Source organism: Accipiter gentilis, chromosome 13 (genome assembly GCF_929443795.1).
Source record: "Accipiter gentilis chromosome 13, bAccGen1.1, whole genome shotgun sequence".
In the NCBI taxonomy this organism is placed as follows: domain Eukaryota; kingdom Metazoa; phylum Chordata; class Aves; order Accipitriformes; family Accipitridae; genus Astur; species Astur gentilis.
The window spans coordinates 33,769,369-33,790,205 of record NC_064892.1 but is presented as its reverse complement, the minus strand read 5'-3'; the positions used below and the strand labels follow the sequence as shown (position 1 = coordinate 33,790,205).

General features: G+C 40.4%; 1 protein-coding gene across 18 annotated transcripts in view; it reads right to left on the bottom strand.

Annotated features, from left to right (window-relative positions):
• WDFY2 (WD repeat and FYVE domain containing 2) overlaps positions 1-20,837 on the bottom strand; it is a 72,662-nt gene that overhangs the window by 27,648 nt on the left and 24,177 nt on the right. For all 18 annotated transcript variants that reach the window (XR_007508036.1, XR_007508035.1, XR_007508042.1 and 15 more), the window contains exons 2-3: positions 11,377-11,444; positions 6,276-6,349 (exon numbers count right to left, since the gene is read on the bottom strand). Coding sequence is in view for 1 of the 18 variants with exons in the window: in XM_049816095.1 (XP_049672052.1) it covers positions 6,276-6,349; positions 11,377-11,444 (142 nt within the window). In the remaining 17 variants the exon portion in view is untranslated. The remainder of the gene's footprint in view (positions 1-6,275; positions 6,350-11,376; positions 11,445-20,837) is intronic.

Below are 20,837 nucleotides of genomic sequence, written 5' to 3'. Positions count from 1 at the left end.
AACTGACTGAGCGCCTGGGTGTCCCTGCTGCTCGTTTTGAAGAGGAGAGTTGCTCAAAGCTGGGGAAACAGAGTGGCCACAACAAAACTCCTGCAAATTCTCTCTGGAGGAAACACCCAGGCAAAGGGTAGGCTCTGTGGCACCACCACGTGAACTAGCTTTCAAACTGCTGTCAGGTATCTACATGCGTACGTCACGTACTCAGAGAAACGCAGAGAAAAACCAAGGTGTGTAAAAACACATCATATTAATAATTTATAGCAAACTACATAGAAACTCCCTGAGCTAATCTACCTAGGGGGCAGAAGAAGTAAAACCTAAGTCATTTAATCTGAAAGAGAGTGAAAAAAATAAAAGAAACATTACAAACACAAGATAAACTAAATTTTAAAGAACACAGTTGGGAAATGTTCGAGTATAAGCACTGCCAAAGGCACTATGCAACAGTATAGAAGACTGGACTTCAGGAGCCTACAGACTATATTTAAGGTAAACCAAATATTTAGTGCAAAAGAGCATGCGAAGACATTCTAACCACCAAAAAGCCCGTGTTTACCCACAGTTTCCAAACCGGAATTGAAAAAAAAAAGTCTCTCTCTGCATTTTCTGTGGGGTCACTGTAGGTAATGTGCATGGCTTTCCGGCACCAGGATTACCCTAACACATCATATCTACTGCTTGGCACGCAGGTGGAGAGGCTGCAATACTTATCTGTGGAACATCTACAGATCCCAGCTTCCAGGAAAACAACCGTGAGTGATTTGAGGCAGCTATGTATTTTGCCGTTTCCAGGTTTCTGTTCATAAGTTAGTTATAAATATGTTCTCTGGAATTGCTCTACTTCATCTTCCTTCCCTTAATCTGCTCCACCTCCCATTAGCTTTCCCCTGGCAACTGAAGACTACAGTGGGGAGTGTTATTTAAACAGCAGTAACAAATGAATTAAGTCAGCTGGATTTCTATATCAGGGTCACCTTAACTCTACAGACCACAGAACTTTAAAAATCTGCTATACCTCTCTAGCTACTTACAGGGGAAGTGGTTTTCATTACCCACTGCCTGAAGAATAGTAAAGCACCACATGAAATGCTTTACTACAAAGCCTACTTGAAGCAAGACCCTTTACTATGGATGCTAACTTTCTGCTGTTGGTTCCTAAAGAGAAATGGGGTAGGAGAATATGACTGGCTTTCCTACCGACTTGGCTGTCCCCAACTTTGACTGGTGGCACACAGATGCTGGTGACTTCAGGTGGGATGAAGAGCACGGTTTGCACTCTCATTTTTGTTTGCAGTTTTCTGATGAAAAATTTGACGTGGCCATTCTGTTCTGTGACCCGAACAGTCCCATGGTTTCAGTGGAAGGCTGAAAAGGCTTTTGAGTTCTCCATTATAAAACAGTGAATCAAACACAACTGCAGTTCGTAACGTTTACCCAAGTATTGATTAGCTCTGTATGCTTTAATTCAAACCACAGCTATGTACTATTAATACACTGCTCCATCCAAAAAGATAAACAAATACAGTACAAAACAAACACAGCTCCAATTAACTTTAATGCTGGATATAATTTCTTCTTCTTTTTTTCCCCCCCTGAAGACTTCTTGCTTCTCATTTTCTTCTTTGAAAGCATACGATAATTTGCAATGTTTCCTTGTTTTGCATTTTCTAATATTTCCCCAGGTCTTTTACTCCCTGCTCCCCTTTACACTATCATGTGTTCTTCCATTGCACTTGTTCCCCTCTCCCTCTCAAGGCCAAATATATTGGTTGCATCAATAGACAGATATTTTAGCACAGGGCACCTTGCTCAAGAAATTAATGCCCTACTGCACATACATTGTGTCATCTGTGCTACAAAAACACCGACTACATCTCTAACATTGTACCAGCAGAAATTGGTTTTTATCCTTCCATACACAGATGTTTTGCTCCTCCCAGAGCTGCTGACGTTCAGTTCTCATTAGGCAGCTTTTTGGCTCCTCTTAATGAGCTAGAAAGGCTGAGATCACCCACACAGCCCAGTTGGTGCTTGTTAACAGAATGGAGAAAGATTTCCAAGTCCTATGCAAGCAAGCCCTGTAGCACGGAAGGGGCTGGGATATATCAGAGTGCTCAGGATGGCAAAACCAAAACCCCTCCTTGCAGGGATTAAAAACATTTCTTCTGGCAAGATTGCTCCTTAGAGGGTTTTTTTGAGCTACTTTACTACCTTTTTTACCACCTTTTTTACCATCAATGTTAGTGATCAGTCTTGACTGTTATTAGCTTATTATTAGAACAGTGACTTGGTACCATGAAAGCCTTCACAAAGCAGAAAGGAGAAGTCTTGAGCATCTGAAAAGACTGTCCAATCTAGTGCCCACTGTTATACAAAGACTCTCAACTATACCTTCATGGAGCACACCTCCCTCACACTGAAACATATACACCAACGACAAACCTCTCTTGAGCCTAAGACCTCTGTAAATCCTCATCCTGGAAATACTGTCAGCATCTTGTTTCAAATGACTCTTGTTAAGGCAAACAAAACCCATCCTCAGGCGTGTGCCATTTCAGAGTCCTTGGTCACGGGGCCAGCTGACATGGCCCAGGGTCTAAGGAAGACCCATGCCTTTCCAGAGCTGCAGGTGGACGTCAACTGATGTATCCCAAAATAGCACTAGATACCTCTGCTTAGGAAACTGAATCCATTTCTGAGAGTGAATAATCTTTATATATTAGTTATGTGTTACCCATTCACAACCTAGTTCCCACCCCAGGGAATTTACAGTCTGTACGCTCATAGATGATGCCATTTTGACAGCACATGGCAGATCTTCTTAAAGGCTTGACTTCGTCCTGTTAACACAAGTGACCGACAGCACTCTCACATCTTCTAGAGAACAACAAACCCGCTTCAGAAATGGAAGAGAATGAAGACTTTTAAATCTACTGTCAGACCCTACATCCATATCTGTTGCAAGGAAACCTCTATAAAATTACTACAGTGGTTTCACTTTATAAAGTAAAAAAACTGGGAGAGGACAGAAACTATCCTGTAGTTTTCCTGAAGGAAAAAATAGTAAACTTCCCACAGTGGCAGTACACAGTCCCAGGGTATACATCAGCAAGCAGAGCCTGACTCATTCTCAGGTATTCAAAGTGCTGTTTATGGCTGAACCTGTAGACACCTGCAAGATCAGGTGATGTGGAAACTGAATTTATCTTAATAATTCTTCCCCAAGGAAGAACTCTAAAGGGTTTTTTTCTGGTGCCCTGTTGTCCTTGTGGCCCTCCTTGAAGTATGTAACAGCTTCATTTAGACACAAGCATGGTCAGAAAAAAGATCAATTTAATTCAGCTTCAGCTACCTAAAAAACTAAATCCCTCATTTAAATCTCCCCAGAAATGGGGAGAGAGATTTATGCCATTCTAAAACAATTTCTCGGGTAAGTAACATGGGTGTGTCCAAAGGCAATTCACGTCTTCTCTACTGCCTGCAGAACCTAATGATTAACTTTATCTAGGAAGCTAACTTTCAGTGGATGAAATTAGGTGAGGAGTCTCATCTTGGCTGTGGAATTCTCCAGTCTACTGCAAGTAATAGACCTTTCCTCTGCTGCTTCTTGTTGTGGTATCTTGAGAGACTTGCACCTGTTAAAACATGCTTTTTTCCACTTCAGAGCGAGAAATTTATGACCATGATAAAGTCTTCTGGCTTCCAAAAGGGACCTTAGGCAGTCCCTAAGACGTAAAGTAACAGAAATGCTATTTCTTTTCAAAAAGGGTTTGCAAAGTGTAAAAAACCAAACCAAACCAAAAAAAACATAGAAACTTTTTTTACTTTAGGTACCACACTGCTTTTCAAGCAAGATGCCAGACAATCTTTAGCACAAGAGAATGGTCTGCTGTGCTGCACAAATGTTTGTGCAGCCTTCATGTTGAGAAGTTACAAAAGGTTGAAAACAATCTCTTCAACTCTGTAGAAGCAAAAATTGTCACCCTGTTTCACAAGAAAAGGTGGCCATACAAGCTCACCTCATGGTGGCTTTGCTGGAATGTCTTTCTGTGACAATAGCATTGCTGCCCATCCTTCTCAAAATGTACTACACACATTAATGAGGTGCCAGGCTTATAACCAAAATCCATACAGTTTACATAAATTTCATGTAAAAGAAAAAAGGCAGTTCTACTTTTTTATCTCCATTTACAACTGAAAGTAAAAGCAGTACTTCTTTGCACTGCAAAAAGATCAGTTTGAGATTACGTGGCACTCTCATGAGTATTGTGTCAGCTTACAGCCCTTGCCAGGAGTCCTTTCCTGCTACACAGTTGAAGTGAAGATGCAGAATGATTTTCAGCATTTTTTTTGGTCCTGCACCCAGCATACACTGGGCATTACCAGAAGTGCTAACATGGAACAGCTGACTAATTCCCAAATATTTCAAGCTGCTCAAGTAAATTGCCTGTACTTTGCCTTTGAGGGCCACACAATTAAAAGTAATGGCACCAAGGTCACTTTGTTGTAGTAAGTTCTCTTATTTTGTGGTCAGTGTGCCCTGCTTGTATACTCCTGTGCTAAACTAATCATTATAGCTGTGCCCAGGAAGGAAAAATCTATCCTTTCCTCCAGAGGGTGGTTGTAACCCGCTTTAAAGTACTCAGGGATTTTCTCTAACACCCCAATATTGCTGGGACTTGAATATGGGGCTACCCTTGCTCTTCTTCCATTCCCACCTCCACCACTTCTTGTGTAGCACATTACAGTTTTGGCTTCTCTTACAAGCCTTAGGTTTGCTACAGGGGGAGGAAACATTTCATTGCTTGTGGAAGTTTGTGGAGCACATTCTCTGCACAATCCTCTACCTCACAAATGCCTGCAGCTAGAGGGGACTAAATCAAGTAACACTCATAAGCCCTTCCCCCCTCCTATGTACTTGTATCCAGAAGAATGGGAAAAGAAAAGCCCAGCTTAGCAACAAATAGAATCTGCCTTAGACATGACAATATATGCCTATAAGTACCTGAAGTCACCTGTTGGTTTAACACCTGCATATCTCATTTACCTTCTTTAGCTTCAGAATGGAAAATATCTGACTCCATTCAGACTCAAGCACCCTCTGACTCTTCAAGGCAAAATGCCCTGAAGACAAAGGACACATTTCTTCCATCATGCCACAGTATTTAAATACCTTATTTACAGTCGCCTTCACATTCCTCAAAGGCCTGGTGAAAAAGAAGTGCCTAGTAGGACTGGCAAATTACAGCTATTTCAGAGAGTGGGAAGGAGGGAATTTCAGAGGTGCAGGGAATTCTCTGGCAGCTGTCCCATCTTCTAGATACAAAAGGAGAAATCTCCTACAGGCACAAAAAAATCTCTGCTACTAGCCATTAATAGCTTTATAGGTCAAAACCTTCACATCTTTGATGCAGCTCACAGGCAACAGCTAAAAGGGTCACACACCCTTTCCCAAATACCATCTTGGCTTTCGTGCAGACAGCTGCCCTTATGTCAACCTGCAAAACACTCATTCAGTTATAAAGCCCATAAAGCAGAGGCAACAGCAGTAAAAATCTGCAATGATTTTAAAATGATCTTAAACTGGAAGAGGAGTCTATTGATGAGGCATAGGTGAAAAATACCTCACTGACCCATGACCCTTCCACAAAGTGATATAGTTCTTTACTCATCACTCCAGAAGAAAAATCCAATGAATAAGGTCAGCTGTTACCCTCTGTCCCAGATCTAAAAACCACTCTGCTTCCCTTCCACACACACACACACATCTTAGATGTTAATGAACCAAATCCTTCAGCAACAGCACTTCCAGTTAGGGGCAACTCCACTGAAGGAAGTGAGAGGAAAACAAAATCTTAACCCTGAAGGTTGGAAAAGCAGCTAAATATGGAGCAGAAATCCACCTTCTGCCTCTGAGAAGATGTTTTTTCCCCTCTTAATTGCTGCTTTCAAAAAACTTTGGTATGGTATGATTAACAAGGCACTCAAATTTAATAAAACAACAGCTGTTTTTCTGCATTGTTATTTTTAAAGAGATATGCAAATTAAGACAGTTTGTTGAGTTGCCTAATAAACATTGTAAACCCCACTCAATCTCTTTGTGGCAGTTGGAATGAAATTTGTAATAATCTGCCATTTTCTACACTACAGCTTCAGTTCCACTAGCAGTAAAAAGTCTCTCTCCCAAACACTAGCAAAAATATCCTCACCACAACATCACACATATACTTCTCAAAAGGGAAGCATTTCAACTAGAAATCTTTGGATGTACTTACTGAGATTGTACCATTGTCTAGACCTATGGACAGCCTTCTGGTTTCCGGGTTAAAAGACATGCATGAACATGGAGCTGAAAAAAATGAACATGTTGATGAAGTTAACAAAACTGCGATTCTCATTTTCTTGAAGTTCTGGAAAGCCTAAAACTAGCCAACATGCTTTATGATGCTGTTCAGCATTTTGCCCCGTCTAATAGACAAGCATTAAAAAAAAAAGTATTCTTGCAATTCATTCAACCCTATCATATTAGGACATGGAACAATGGCTATTTCTTGCTCCAGCTTCTTCGTTTTTGCTTACTAGTTATCTAAAAACAGGCATGTCATACAAGACCAGTGGTGTTGTTTTGATATGAGGCGCCTGACATTTCAGTATAAATCTGAGAGATTACTTAGCTGAATAATTTAGGTTTTTTACATTTGCCTGGACTTTACTGACAATAAAAGAAAACACTGTATTATGTCAGAGGCTTCCATCCTATACCCGCAGTAAAAAGTTAACCTGTAGGAATCAAGATATCAGCCAATATTAAGGACTGCAAGTCCAACTCTCCGCTACTCCAGTTTCACCACAGACAACGGTATGACAGTGTCACATACTATGGCCAAAAGAAAAGATTTTATCAAAAACTAGCCATTGTTTTATTGTATCACTATTACTCCAGTAAACATCAGGATATACTCTTAAATTGCACACAAGTCAGTCATACTACACTCCCTCGAGGATCAGGCAAGTTTCGCATCAAGGGTAAAACCAGAATTTTCTTGCAAGAATTCAAGAGCTATGCTTGGTTTAACTGAGAAATTGTGAAGTTGCATTCAAAAGGCAGGGATTGTTTTTACTGCTCAACACAGCAGCACACAGCTAGAAGTCCTGCTGTCCCAAAAGAAACCTTCAGGAATTATTTTTCAGCAGCAATTGCCAACTGCAGCTAGGGGGGCAGGCATTCTTGCTCCTTTGATAGTGATAAGAGTGGTTTTTAAAACATATTCTTGTGATAAATATAGAGTACAGACAGATGTGCTTTTAGTTCTGCTTTTTTCCCCTTTCCTGGTTTCCACTCTCCATTGTGATTATTCGCAGTGTTTTTGTTACTAACAAGCTTGGAGTCCACTTTTTTGCAGTACTGTATATCTGGTATATTCTCAATTTGTGTAATGTCTCACCTAGGATTAAACAGTCCATAGCTCAGCAAACCTTCCTCGACAGTTTAGTTGGCAGGAAAACTATATGAAGGACAGTCTATGCTGACTGTTTAACAAAACTTGTTCTACATAAAGTATTGACTCCCAACAACCAGTGGCAAGCAGAAAGCCTACCAGACCCACATCCAGGCAGGCATCTCAATTTATTTCTTTCCTGGAAGGGTTGACTGAATTAAATCAAAGAAAAGGCTTCAGTTCAAGGAAATTGCCAGAAAGGAAACACTTAAATTAGGGCTACTAACAGCGACAAAATTGCTCCTTCCCACATCTCTCCCTCAGAAAAGGCAAACTCGAATTGTCCCTTTAGATGGTGGTGCTTTGCTATTATATTGAGGCTTCTAGGGTTGTAGCAGAATAAGACAGCTGTAGGAAAAACAGACAGATAAAAAGGCAATTCTAAGCAGAATAAACATCAAATCCTTTTAAAGGCACTTAATGCCAGAACGGGCATATTCCACATATCAGCTTTCAAACGCTAGACACTGTGCGTACATTGGAAGAGCTACTAGTAACTCTGAAGGCAATGAACAGCTCGCAGAGAAAAACTCTCAGGTAAATTAGCTATTTGAAGTATGCTTTTCCCAAATAGCCTAAAACACTTCAAACATAAAAGGTGCAAGCAACTGCTTGACACACGCTGATTACAAAAAAAGTCACTTCTAAATTCCAGACCTGTGTGTACACAGTCATAGCAGCATAAAGATACTTATTTTGCTATAATCATTTTTCCTAAGGGAATTCTTCAGTAACACGTGCTCTTGGAAAAATCATTATGTCAGCACTAAAATTATATCCACACTAGCTACGCTAATGTAGTTAAAGTGATGCCAGTTGTAACAAGACTGCAGCAGCTTACACTTTAGTGAAAATGACATTCAGATACTTTACAGAGGACAGGCAGAATATTCCTGATGCAGAAGTCTGGCTGTAGTCTTTATCTTAAATACAGGGCAAATACACACTGATTTTAGCCTTTGGAAAATGAATTATGGAGGAAAAGCCCAATTATATACTTCATGCTCTCAACAGTGTGTCACCTCTATTAGAGGCTGACAGAAGTAGAAGAGAAATACAAACTTTGTCCTTGCAGTTTCAGGGACCCCCCCTTTGAAGTGCCTAAAAGTGGCATAGTTTAAGACTGAAGGAGCATGTTTTGCTTTGCAGTTTTTTTACCCTCCAATTCAAAGCGAAGTGTTAGCTATGAAAACCATCATAAGACAGACAGTGTATTATCTGCCTCAAAGACTGGATACTCCACTGTTGCTCACTACAATAAAGCCTTTACTCTGTTCCACATCTGTGAGATGTTTTTGTTTGGTTGGGTTTGGTTCTTTTGGGGTGGCTTTTTTTTTTTTTTTTTTTTTTTTTTTTGGCAAAAAGCTTACTTCTCTTGACTAAAACTGCTTTCCCTTTTTTGTGTCTACTAAGTTGGGCTTTTTTCTCCTGTACAGACACTACCCAAAACTCACACATCTAACCATGGTTAGATATAACCTGTTACACATGCATAACCAAGAGTACACATCTAACCATGAGGGTTAATATGTTCGTCAGAGGTCTGCTGTTAATAGAGTTGTTGAGACAACGCTGATGTGAAGGAGGCAGGTTAGCCAGGTTTCCAGCTTACCTTTTTTGCCTTACTGACAAAATTACAGTGTGTATAATAGTCTAAGCTCTTTCTTTCTCATTGGCTAGAGGAGATGATCAAAAATGTGGCCACCATGTTGTCCAGAATTTTCCAACCACAGAAACACCCATAGGCAGGGCATAAAACTTTGTAATTGGGGAAATCCCACCTCTGAACAGCAGCAAGTGTCCCTACTCAGAAGAGATCTACAATCTTGATCTTTTTTCCAGGTATTTAATGGATTTCATGTTCAGGATGCACTGATGGCCCCATTTGGGTGCAGAGCTTGAACAAAGCAGATGGCTTGACTCGGCCCAGCTCCTCATCCTCCTCATCTCCCAGCGTACCCAAGGCACAGGCCCAGTTAATAGGGCTAACTGATATCAAATCATAAAATGGTGTACATCATGCACCACCATAACCGAAGTCACGAGTCATGCCAACGGGGTATCTATAGGTTGGACTGCCACTCGCAGCTTGCTAAGCTGCACAAAGGCACCATAATGCCTACTGCCTTTTTACATAGAGAACCTCTGGGCAATCATTCTCTAAACAACAAAACCCAATATGAACCTAAAGCAGAGGACCATCCAAAAAGGTGATCCACATAGACACAGACAAAACGATCATTTCCAGTAAAGACCAGACTTGTGCAGAGACTGACTCAGAGCCCTTCCTACAATTTCCAAGCTTAAAGCCATGGCGGATAACAACGTAATTGGCATTGCTCCAGTCATTAATTATACCTGATCATTCTTGAAATTGGTGAATAACGCAGCATAATTTTAACATCTCATGGCTCAAAAGCTTACCAGCCTTCCAAGTGAAGGAGCAGTGTCAGGTGTTCAAATTTATGAAGGCGCTTTAAAATAGTCCCCCCTTTGAGAGGATCGCTTCCAGTGAAGCTGTTATTCCTGGCAATAACGCAACCTTGCTAAGACCAGAGGAGAACCTAACAAGATTTAAAAATGCAAATGTATGCAAAAACACCACATGGAAAAAGAGAAGTATCAACGCCAAACTGCTAGAATAGCCATTTCATAGCAGTTTGACTGGGGAAAGCAAACCTCCTGGGATGGGTCAAGGGAACTCGGGCCGCTGCTAGTGATTGTGACGGAGGTCCAGACTGCCACATCAGTAGCTCGTTTCCAATATCTTTTTGTGCAAAATCTTGAGCAGAAAGTACCTTTGAGGCTTGACATATTCTTACGAGCTAGTCCATCACCAAAGGAAGAAGAGGAATCCTCCCCTCTACCAAATCAACACTTTCTTAGAGCAGGCAGTCAAACACCATGGCCCCTCTAGGGTCCCAAGTTGGTGTTATGGTACTAAAACTTAGATCTATTAAATATTTTACATATCATGGAGACAGATGTCTCTTCCAAATCTAGCTGTCTTAAAGTAATTCTTTCTCCAGACAGTAAGAATACCTCCATGGGACTTGATAAATGCTCCCCAGTCTGTGGATTTAAATTAAGGTCAGCTTCGTAAGCTTTCCAAAGACAGGCTAACCCAGCATATCTGAAGCTGACTGAGGAGCATCCACATACCCCTGCTGCTAGTGACCTGCAGAGTTATAACTCCTGCACTCAACACAGGGGTTATGACACACAGCTAGGGCTGTGATTTCTTCAACTGCCTCTTGGAAAAATAGACATCTAACTGCAGGGTTTTTTAAAGCATTAACACTCTCTTTGGCAGAGGAGACATACAGCAGATCATACTGGAGGGATCCATCTGGGAGATTTGGTTTTCCACATTTAATTGCAGGGGTAAAATGATTCTGCTTCTTCACTGGAAGAGCTGCCTTCCCTGTCTAGTATCCTCTCCATCATATTAGCTGCCACAGGATATTAAGTTTTTACCAAATAAAACCATTTACCGTCGCACTCTAATGGACTGAGCACATGCAGTAGGAAGGGCAGAGTGATTTATACTGGAGACTTACAAAGCTTTATGGACTCCATTAGTGGCAGAATGCAAGACTACATTTTGAGCTCCCACATTTTTTAATCTCTGTTTGCATTAAATGCTCATCCCTTGCTAGCATGTCTGTATCCTTTATGGTGCTGTAATCCCTGATGCCTCTCAGAAGCATTAGCATGCAACTTGGTAAAGCTTCACAGAAACCACGAGGATTGTTCAAGAATAGTATTTAATATGGAGTGGTAAGCTTGCAAGTGATCATAAACATGAAGCTTCATCAAAACCAGAAAAGCCATTTTGCAAATACACAGTAGATAGCGAACATCTCCTTATACTTACATGGCATTGCATGGTATATGCTTGGCCAGTACTGCCCACTATCTCTCTTCAGCCAGACACGAACTGTTCTATGAAAGAAAAAACACAACACACAAGTGAGGAAGAATGAAAAAGTAACCATGAATGAAAACAAAGTGGTGACAATGAATGCAAGAGAGACCTTCTTCAAAATTAATTTATTTTGCTGAGAGGGAAAACAAACATGCAAAATCCTACAGCAGCCTTATACATCAACCTCAGATTAACCTCTATAGGTTAGGTAGCTCATTCCTTGGTTCCATGTAGTACTCAACATCTTGGCTGAACACACCACAACAGTATTTGGAAACTGCTATGGCTTTTTGTTCGTTGCCTTTCCCAAGGAATGGAACATGACTGTTCGTTCAACGCCTCACATGAGGATTTGAGACACCCTACATAGCCCAGGAAAACACTCCTGTATCAGCCTGTTAGTCCCCTGCAGAAGCCCTCCCCCTGCTCTCAGGGTAGACCTTGGTCCATCTGCCACCTCTTGCTCTGTCATTCTGTTTCAGGAAAACCTCTAAGCAAAGGAATGAGGTTCCGAGATTGTCAGCTTCTATTTACTAAGATTACGTCCATTTACGCCACAACGAGCTCTTCAGCTTCAGCACCTTCCCTGCTCCTCAGTACACTCAGAGTGCTATCGCATGCCCATTGAGCATTAGGCTGAAGAAGCCAAACTCTTATCCTTCTCTGAAGAGGATGATCAAGGCAACAGGCAGCCTTGAAGCCCTCTGCCCCATCAGTTTGGAGTTTACAACCTTGAATAGAGGCACCTTGAACCACGCAGTGCTCCAGGCCTTCCTACAAACACAGCAGTGGTTTCCTCTCTGCTAGAAGGCCTTCCCAATATATCTCAGAATTACTTTTTCTTTCTTATGATCATATCATACCAGCAGCTCCCTGTGACTCAAGCCATGCCCTTCACACACTTGAGACGCTTGATGCTTGTTTCCCAAGTGGAGGATCTGGACTTGATGGACCACCTGGGTCATTAAATATTTATTATTTCAGTCCTCATTGTCATTCACTTGTTTTGGTCCAATCTCTGAAGACTCTTTCTAACTGAAGCTCTCTCTTAACTTTAGTTCATCAGCTAATTACATTAAAACATGCCTAGTAACAGTGTCACCAGTTAAAGCAGCAGGCAACCAGTAATCTCCTGCTTGTTCCTGCATGAGATGCTCACTGTCATCTAAGTTACAGCCAACTTACTTGCCTTACTGTTCCTCAAATCCTTATATTCTTTAATTTTAACTGGTAAACTCTCCATAAAATACTGTATACCATGCTTTAGTGATTTACACCCAATGTATTAACCTTCTCTAGAAAATTCAGTTATCCAAAACAGCATCATGTTAAGTGTAGCACAATAGATTTTAACCCATCACCCACTTCTATTTAGTCTTTTCCACCAAAGTTAGTATGCAATGGTAGATACAAGAGAGACTTAAAAAACTATTGTTAAACATAAGCCTTATTTTCCTGTAGCAAATCTATAACTTGCACTTGATAGTATTAAGGAAAAAAAAAACCAAGCAAGAATAGTTCTTTGCAGTTCATGAAACGTGGAAACATAGCTTATGGAGAAGACGACACAGTCATTCCTACTGTTATGTCATTTTCATGGAAAAGCAGATTTCAGCCCTTTTTAGTCAGCAAAAGTTTAGAGCAATGCATTAATATAATACACTATAAGACATTACACACACAAATCCAGTCTGAACATAAATGCTGTACAACATAATAAAGCAATTCAAGAACTAGTTATCTATCCTGCAAATGTCAAGTTAAGGGCTGCACTACTATGTGTTCCTGGATTGCATACATCCAAAATCAGGCTTCTGCTCATCCTGCCCCGCATCCAAACTCATTTTCCAGCAAATAATTCAGAGACCTGTGTATTTGGGCACTACACAAGCTGCATCATTTTAGAAATGTCTTGTGTACACTTCAACACAGTATGTTGCTCTAAAAACTAACATTTCCTTGGGTCAGCAAGTCCCGCAGTTAGAAAGCTTTCACAAATTACTCAAAACACACAAAATTCAGCATGATTACCTCCTAAGTCTACAGGCCTTTTTGCAATAAACACATCAGCAGCTCTTCAGCAGATCTGAAGCAAAACCACCAATACTTTTTCAGGGACAATTCATCAGCTGATAACAACGCTATCCTATTTTCTATAGCGAGAGGGCCAAATCCTGTAGCTAACCATAGCTGTGGGCAGAGCGGCACTCTGCCTCTGGACCTCAGTGCACAGGTCTGGGAAGATGTCCACAGTCATGGGGCTGTACTCCAGGTTTGGGACAGGGTCCAAAAGCTTTGGGTCCACTTTTGCTAAGAAGGTGGTCACTGTAATTCTCAAAGCAGATCAGATGCTCTGTTTCCCAACCAGGCAAGCTCTAACATGTTTATCCTCAACAAGTGAAGTTATTGTGGAAATGAATGAGTGTGCACAAAAAAATAGTGGGATGAATCACAGGGAGCTGAAAAAAATCAATATGAAACAGCCCTGAGGAGGTGCACCAATATCCTGTGAGAGACTTGTCTTTCTTGACCATCCCAATCTGTATATTCAGTGTTACCGGTTTCAAAACTCCCAGGCTTCCACAAGTTTGCCTCTCCTCTCTACTTTAAGACTCTGGCAAATAGTAAGTCCAGTACAACATCTTACAGATAATTCAGCTTGTTAAAAAATACTGTGTACAAGAAAAGATCTTTCAAAAGCCGGAGGAAATAAAAATCAATTTTATTTGAAAAAATGGCAATAATTTCAATGCTTTGGGTTGTTTTTGTTGTTGTTTTTTAAACTGTACCCACTGCAGACTTACTAATTAATGTGACAATTATGTCAATGTTAAGACTGTTACATGAATGATATTGAAACAAAAAAAATATTTTCTGCTTAGGCTTAGAGAAAAAAAAACACAAACAAAAAAACTGGTGGAAGTTCCTAGTTAAGAGTGAAACTACTGTTACTAGTGTAGGCCTCTTTTGTAGGAACGCAGTATGCTCATTTCTTTATGTAGTCAAATATATTTCCATTCAATGACTAATTCATGCAAAATGAGAAACAAAGCATTCTAAGAATAAAAAGACTATGAAAAGATATTACCTAACTCTAAGGTGTGTGAAAGGGAACATAACCAGCAAATCAGTTTAACTCATTACAGAAACACTTCTCTCTCCAGTAAAACCATTTTAAATAGAGGAAAACAAAAGATCTTATAAACAATTTATTTTTATATTAAGGATGATTACTATGCACAACTTTAAAACAAGCATTTAAAAGTTATGTTAAGCATTATAAAGTTCCAATATCTATATATAAGCTGATGTAGAAGTGTAAAAATTCTTCTTTATGTCAGAAAATGACAACTCATGATTTTCTTCTCTTAAGATCACTGAATTAGGTAAGGCATTTTATTGAAAAAGAAAAACTGATCTCAGTTTATTAAACTTTTCTGGATAACTTTTTCTCAAAGTAGATTTGGGCTAAAGAACAAATTGCACCAACAACTGAACTTAGGAGAAGCCAAATGCTCTTGGAAGAGAGCGTCTTTTGTTCAGCTGCAGTTCTGCACATTTTTGTGTACTTAACACTACCCACTAGATGTGAAACCCAGAGCTTTTGAAGCTTCTAAAGAATGCAAAGAAAAAAACCAAGCATTAATAAAAATAAGCTTTTTTATGGATATATAGCATGAAAAGTACTTGCTGATTGCATGGTTACTGGACTTAAACACAACACCCACCCAGGTCAGGTTCCATTCTTCAACTGCTCTAGAGTGATTCAGTCTGCATCACCGTGGAAATGAGTTGTCCCTTCATTTTGTTGCCAGTGAATTGGCTTGGAAAGATTTTTAGAACCTGTCCAATCGATGGATACTCTTCTAGCCTTTTCATAACAGAGATGATTTCTTTTTAAATGAGACAGGCTATACATAAATAATTCTGCCACACATAAGACAGGCTATGTCTTCATACATTAAGGGGATGTGAAAAATGTGTATTTTAAAAGAAAAATGACTTCTCTCTGTTAAGCTCAAGAGTACATGTCTCAAGTCCAGGTGGCTGTGGTTGTACCAGCAGGTCTCGAATGCCCTGCTAGGCTGCACAGGAGGTAGGCTTTGTCTGAGCACCTCCTCCTCACCGAGGTGCCTATGTCAACAGCAGCACATCCACCTTGGCACAGCAGCTCTGCGCTTCACCAGCTACAGAAACCTACTCAATCAGTGGTATGTGCCATGTACCTTCTTTCTGATAAAGACATTTGTGCATTTAGGTTGCAATATGCTCCACGAAAGTCTGCGTAGTGCTGCGGGGCTGGATACAAGATTCTCTACTCGATCCCTAGGCTGGCCTGAGCAATCATCTCACTGCTGGAAAACAGTGTTGCTTGGACCTCTGGAATCGAGTCTCTTTGACTCATAGACAGAGCTCTTGTCTTTTCTCCTTGGTGCCTTGACTGAAATTAAAGCAAAAGACAAATACTGGTGTTGCATACAGTACAGACATACTAGACATGTCTAAGCATTGTCCCAAGATGTTTGCACGTTGCAATACCGTGAACTCTGTTGTAGGGAGATCCAACACCACCATTGCCTTGAGAAACAAGTGATCCCTATTCCACTCCACTTCTCCAGAATATCCATAAAACCACCAGTTCTAGTGGCACAGCGTGAGTGAAGAAGCACGATATATCATTTTCCCATAACAGATCCTTGCTCTCCTGTTTGTGAACTTTTTCCTTCCTTACTCCTGCCTTTTTAAACATTCCTCTTCGCTGAGATGTACTTGTGTAACACACTGTCGTCTTCATGCCCCAGGCACACGCCAGCTGTATAACAGAGCAGAGGCAACCCTCAACACATACAATTTACTACAATATTTTGGAGGTCTTCTTGGGCTTCAGGAAATGGTTTTAAATGGCATTTTAACATAATCCTCATTCTTGTTTATACCTTGGACCATATATTGTGGATTGTTTTGATCTCTTGTCGTGCTAAGGGACCAAAAGGAGTAAGCATCAAACCCAGTACAAGGTGTGAAATGAGTTTTATTCCTATTTGTAGTAAGCATCTGGTACAGAAGTTTTCATCTGCCACTTTCTAAAGTCGTATCAGGCTCATCCAGAGATCAACGCCTGCCCTGTGCGCGTTACTGCTCCTTGGGAAAGGGAGGTAGGTCACCAGTGCAAATGACATTACATGGTTAAAAATAAAGACATCCCCTTCTGTCAGCTGTTCTAACCACAGAAATGACTGAACACAGTTACAGAACAGTTTCCAAATAGGAAAAGGAAGACACTAAACTATTCTGGAAAATTCTTTAAAATGCACATCTAGCTATTTAATTGACAGAATAAAAGAAAAGAGATTAGGATAATACTATTTTCAGGGTTAGTGCAGCCTGTGAGGTTTCAGGCATACCTAATGGAGTATTAGCACATATTCTCACCATCAATATATTGAAGCCTTCTTTACTGTTGAAACAAAAAATTTAAAGACTCCACCTGCTCCTAAATATCCAATAATAGACCATTGAGAGGTATTCAAAAGCCATATCTCTCTGGAAACTAAACATCTGCATTGGAAACAGCAAAAGCTTTATCTGCTGTCATTAAATAAACATGACAATAGTAGTATTCGAAGTCCAAGTACAGCATTGACAGTTTTACTGCCTTTAACAAAGAAACATTGTCATTTAACAATTGCATTAAAGATACTACAGTACTATAAACCCCCCCAACTTCTCCAGGGACTTTTGTGGGCAAGACATATGAAGAGATTCTGGCTTCGACCAATTAATGACATGAGCTGCTACTGGGATTTTCTGAAAGAATAAAAGATCTTCCATGTTTAGTGGCAGCTCATGAACCACAGTCAGTGTACTGGAACCAGTGATGAGGAGTTTTGTTTCTCTGATAAATTTTGAAAGAAAATACATGAAAGCAAAAGTCAAAACCAGAACTGATTTCTGAGCCAGCTTGTGTTTCAGGGAAAACAAAAAGAAATTTAATAGCAGAGTGCCAAAACCTCAGGCAGCAAGGCGACTTTATCTAACAGGTCTTCATCCTATGTCCTGAAAAAAACCCAAAACAAAACCAACGCAACCCACCAACACTTCCACCCCCTCCACACACCCCCCATGCCAACCCACTTGCAAAGACCCAGGGAAGTGCATGACTGTGTCTCTGAGGTTCACCCATGCTAGTCCCTACAAAGCCCATCACACAACTCTTCCACATAAACACTATGATTTTGGGGCACATTCCAGGTTTTACCTCCTTTTCAGTGGTTTTGATGAACAAATGTGCGATTTAAACCAAACTAATCAAGGGTTTACCCACTGGACTCTTTCCAAGACTATGAGACAGTGTACAGCTACACATCACTGTAGATGTTATAGGTTCTCTCATATTACAAAGGGGCAGGTTCAGTTTCTAAAATGAAGTGCAAGAGCTACTAGTTCAGGAAAGGGTGGCAATGTGTGGGGAAAAGATTAAAGCGTTTTGAAGAATGGGGTTTATTTCAGGGCTGTTTTAAGAGAGGTTATCTCATAGCACCAATTACATAAAGGCATTTCTAGAAGATACAATATCTTCATTGTAACCTCAGTCTGTAGCTTAAGCATTGGGCTTCCTATAAAATAAAAGCCTTTTGAGCAATAATTGCACTTTTTACTCTGTATGCCTCAAGCCCTGCAACAAAGCCATAGGAGCAGTCAGGTCTGGCTTCAAGAGGAAGCTGGGCCAGCTCCCAACAGCCAACACCTTTGACATCCTACTGTATCCAAAATGCCGCTGCTATTACCGCCAGTCCAGCAACCCTCATGCACAAAGCTCAGAAGCACCAGAGAAACATGGTGCCACACAACAACAACGCCAGATGCAGAATTTAAAGTGCAGGCACCCATCTGATGCTGAACAAGGACCTCAGGAGCAACTCTGCAGTCTGGTGCAGAGGAGGGGAGAAACGCACAAGGAGGTTCACTGATCGGCTTTTTTTGACCATCAGTTGGTGGCAACAAATCTGATTTTTGCTACCGTTAATGATTCTGCTTATTAAATCTAACTAGTCTTATTTGCTCTCCTTCATAATCCTCCCTTGCGAATGTCTCTTGTCTCATCCGTTCTCAGAGTCACAAGTATAGTTTCCTGCCATGGACTCCAGCAAGACCCTGGATTCTACAAAAATTAAAGTATACATGTTATATAAAACTTTTGATCATGAATAATCTCATTTTGAGCCAACACCTCCAGAGAAGACAGGGAATGAGCTACTAAAGGTTGTGCAAACTAAGCTCAGAGGTTAATGATCTCACAGAGCACTTTACTAGTTCCTTTCTGCTTAGGAGGAATGTGGTGGAAAAGTCTTGGAATGAAGCTCAGTGTAAAGGTACACTAGGGAAGAAACTGTGAACTTGAAGTACTGTACATTTACCACCTACCTTCAGAAAAAGCACTGCACAAAACCGTATGCCAAGCAAGCAGGCAGACGGACCAAAAGGCATGAATAATTTTTTTTTTTTTTTTTTTTTTTAAACACACAAAGCTTACACAATATCCTAGCTCAAACCATGCTTTACAAGGTATTTCCCCATTTAATTCATGCTGCCGTAAACTAAATGCAAATGCATATTGCATAATAGGAAAAATGACAAAGTTTTAGTAGGTTATATGCAGCTATAGAATTGCATGGGTTTGTCAGGGAAAAACTGTTATAACCCTCAGTGGTACTTAGACCTAAGAGAAAGAGACACCACTTTATTTAACACAGTTTTGATTTACATAGAAGGCTTTTTGGGTATTTTGTGGGAAGTGACTAGAAAACAAAGATTCATAGGAGACACTCTCAGGAGAAATGGATTTTTATGACTCAAAAAAAATGATAGCGACATGACAGGTTTACTACTCAGCTGTGAAACAGTTTCCACCCATTTTTCAGTTTTCTGGACAATGAGCAATGCAGTTCAGTGATTCTTCCAGTTACCCGAGCACATATGCCTGGAAGCAATGCATGCTCTGCTGTTCAGGCACTGGACCAAAATCAAGATTCTGACCAGTTTCCACTGCAGAAACTTCAGGCAAGTAACAAGAGACCAAAAATGAACCAGAAGTCACAACCACAGAAAAGTATTGTGTTACCTTGAGGTTACTAACACAAGGTTCAGAGAGCCAAGCTGCCTCAGCAGCTCCACAAAAGCACTGCTCATCATGTATCACATGAAGCAGTGCAGAAACTACACCACCTTCCAGCGTAAATGCTGTAGGGAATCTAATTTTATCTGCAAATGCAGGTAAATGCAGGGCTGGAGTTCTCAGTGAGCATCAGCCTACAGCTTTGGAAATTATTAAACAAGTGTTATATCACACTAGGATTTTTTTCAAGCAAAGTTTCAAAATTAACTCCCTCATTAAGACCTGTGCATCAGTCTTCCTTACAGAGCTTTGGTGTTAACAAAATGGTCTCCATCCCACAGACCTCCCCCACCCACACCCTACCAAATGATTTCCCTTCCATAACAGATGCAGCTTCGGTGCTTGTACTGATCGATTCCTGTTTGCATTTGGGAAGCATAAACACACAACCTTTTGAAGGTAATGGCATTGGATGATTTAATTATTGCAATCCAATTACTTTCACCTCCTTCCCACATTCAAATGTTTCAGTCATGGAAGTTATTAGAAAGGTCCTAATTAGATTAAAATACAGGCCTGCTATGCAATAAGTGACTCAGTGGAACCATGCTAAAAATACCTAGCAGATCCATGATTTGCAAGAAAGCAAACTCCAGCTCCTGTCTAAGTTGTCCATGTAGCAAAGGCAAAGAACAAGAACCTACCAGGTCACCAGCCCGCTTCCAGCTGCCTGGTAGGAACATCTGTCCAGCAGAACACAACACTTCCCCCCACCCCCCCCCTCCCCAAAGCTGCTACAGGTTATCAACTAAGTTAGTGATCATTTAAGTTGCACATGCTTCACTCTGCATAAAAATGAATTCATTACTCAACAGATAAAAAAGTAAGCTTACGCTTTTAAATCTATGAAGTGAAAGCTGGACATACCCAATTTTCAATATATATACATACCATCAGCATAACATTTCTAAGAAATTATATTCATATATAGGTTAATTTACAGAAAAAGATTGATATTTGATCCCAAGCACTAAATTAAGTCCCTAGGTGGAATTTACAACAAACATAAATGCTAGTATGCTGGAGCAGAAAGAATTTCCTCAGTTTTACTCCTTTCCCATTCTGCTCTGAAATGATACCACGGCATGAGTAAGAAAACAGCAGGAGGAGAGATGAACACAGAAGAAGAAAGTTTGCAAGTAATAAAGGGATACGAAGGAAGACGAGAGATCCTGGCTCAAACAGTCATACCCTTAGGCCTCAATTTATTTTTCATACAAATATTTTCCTTAGT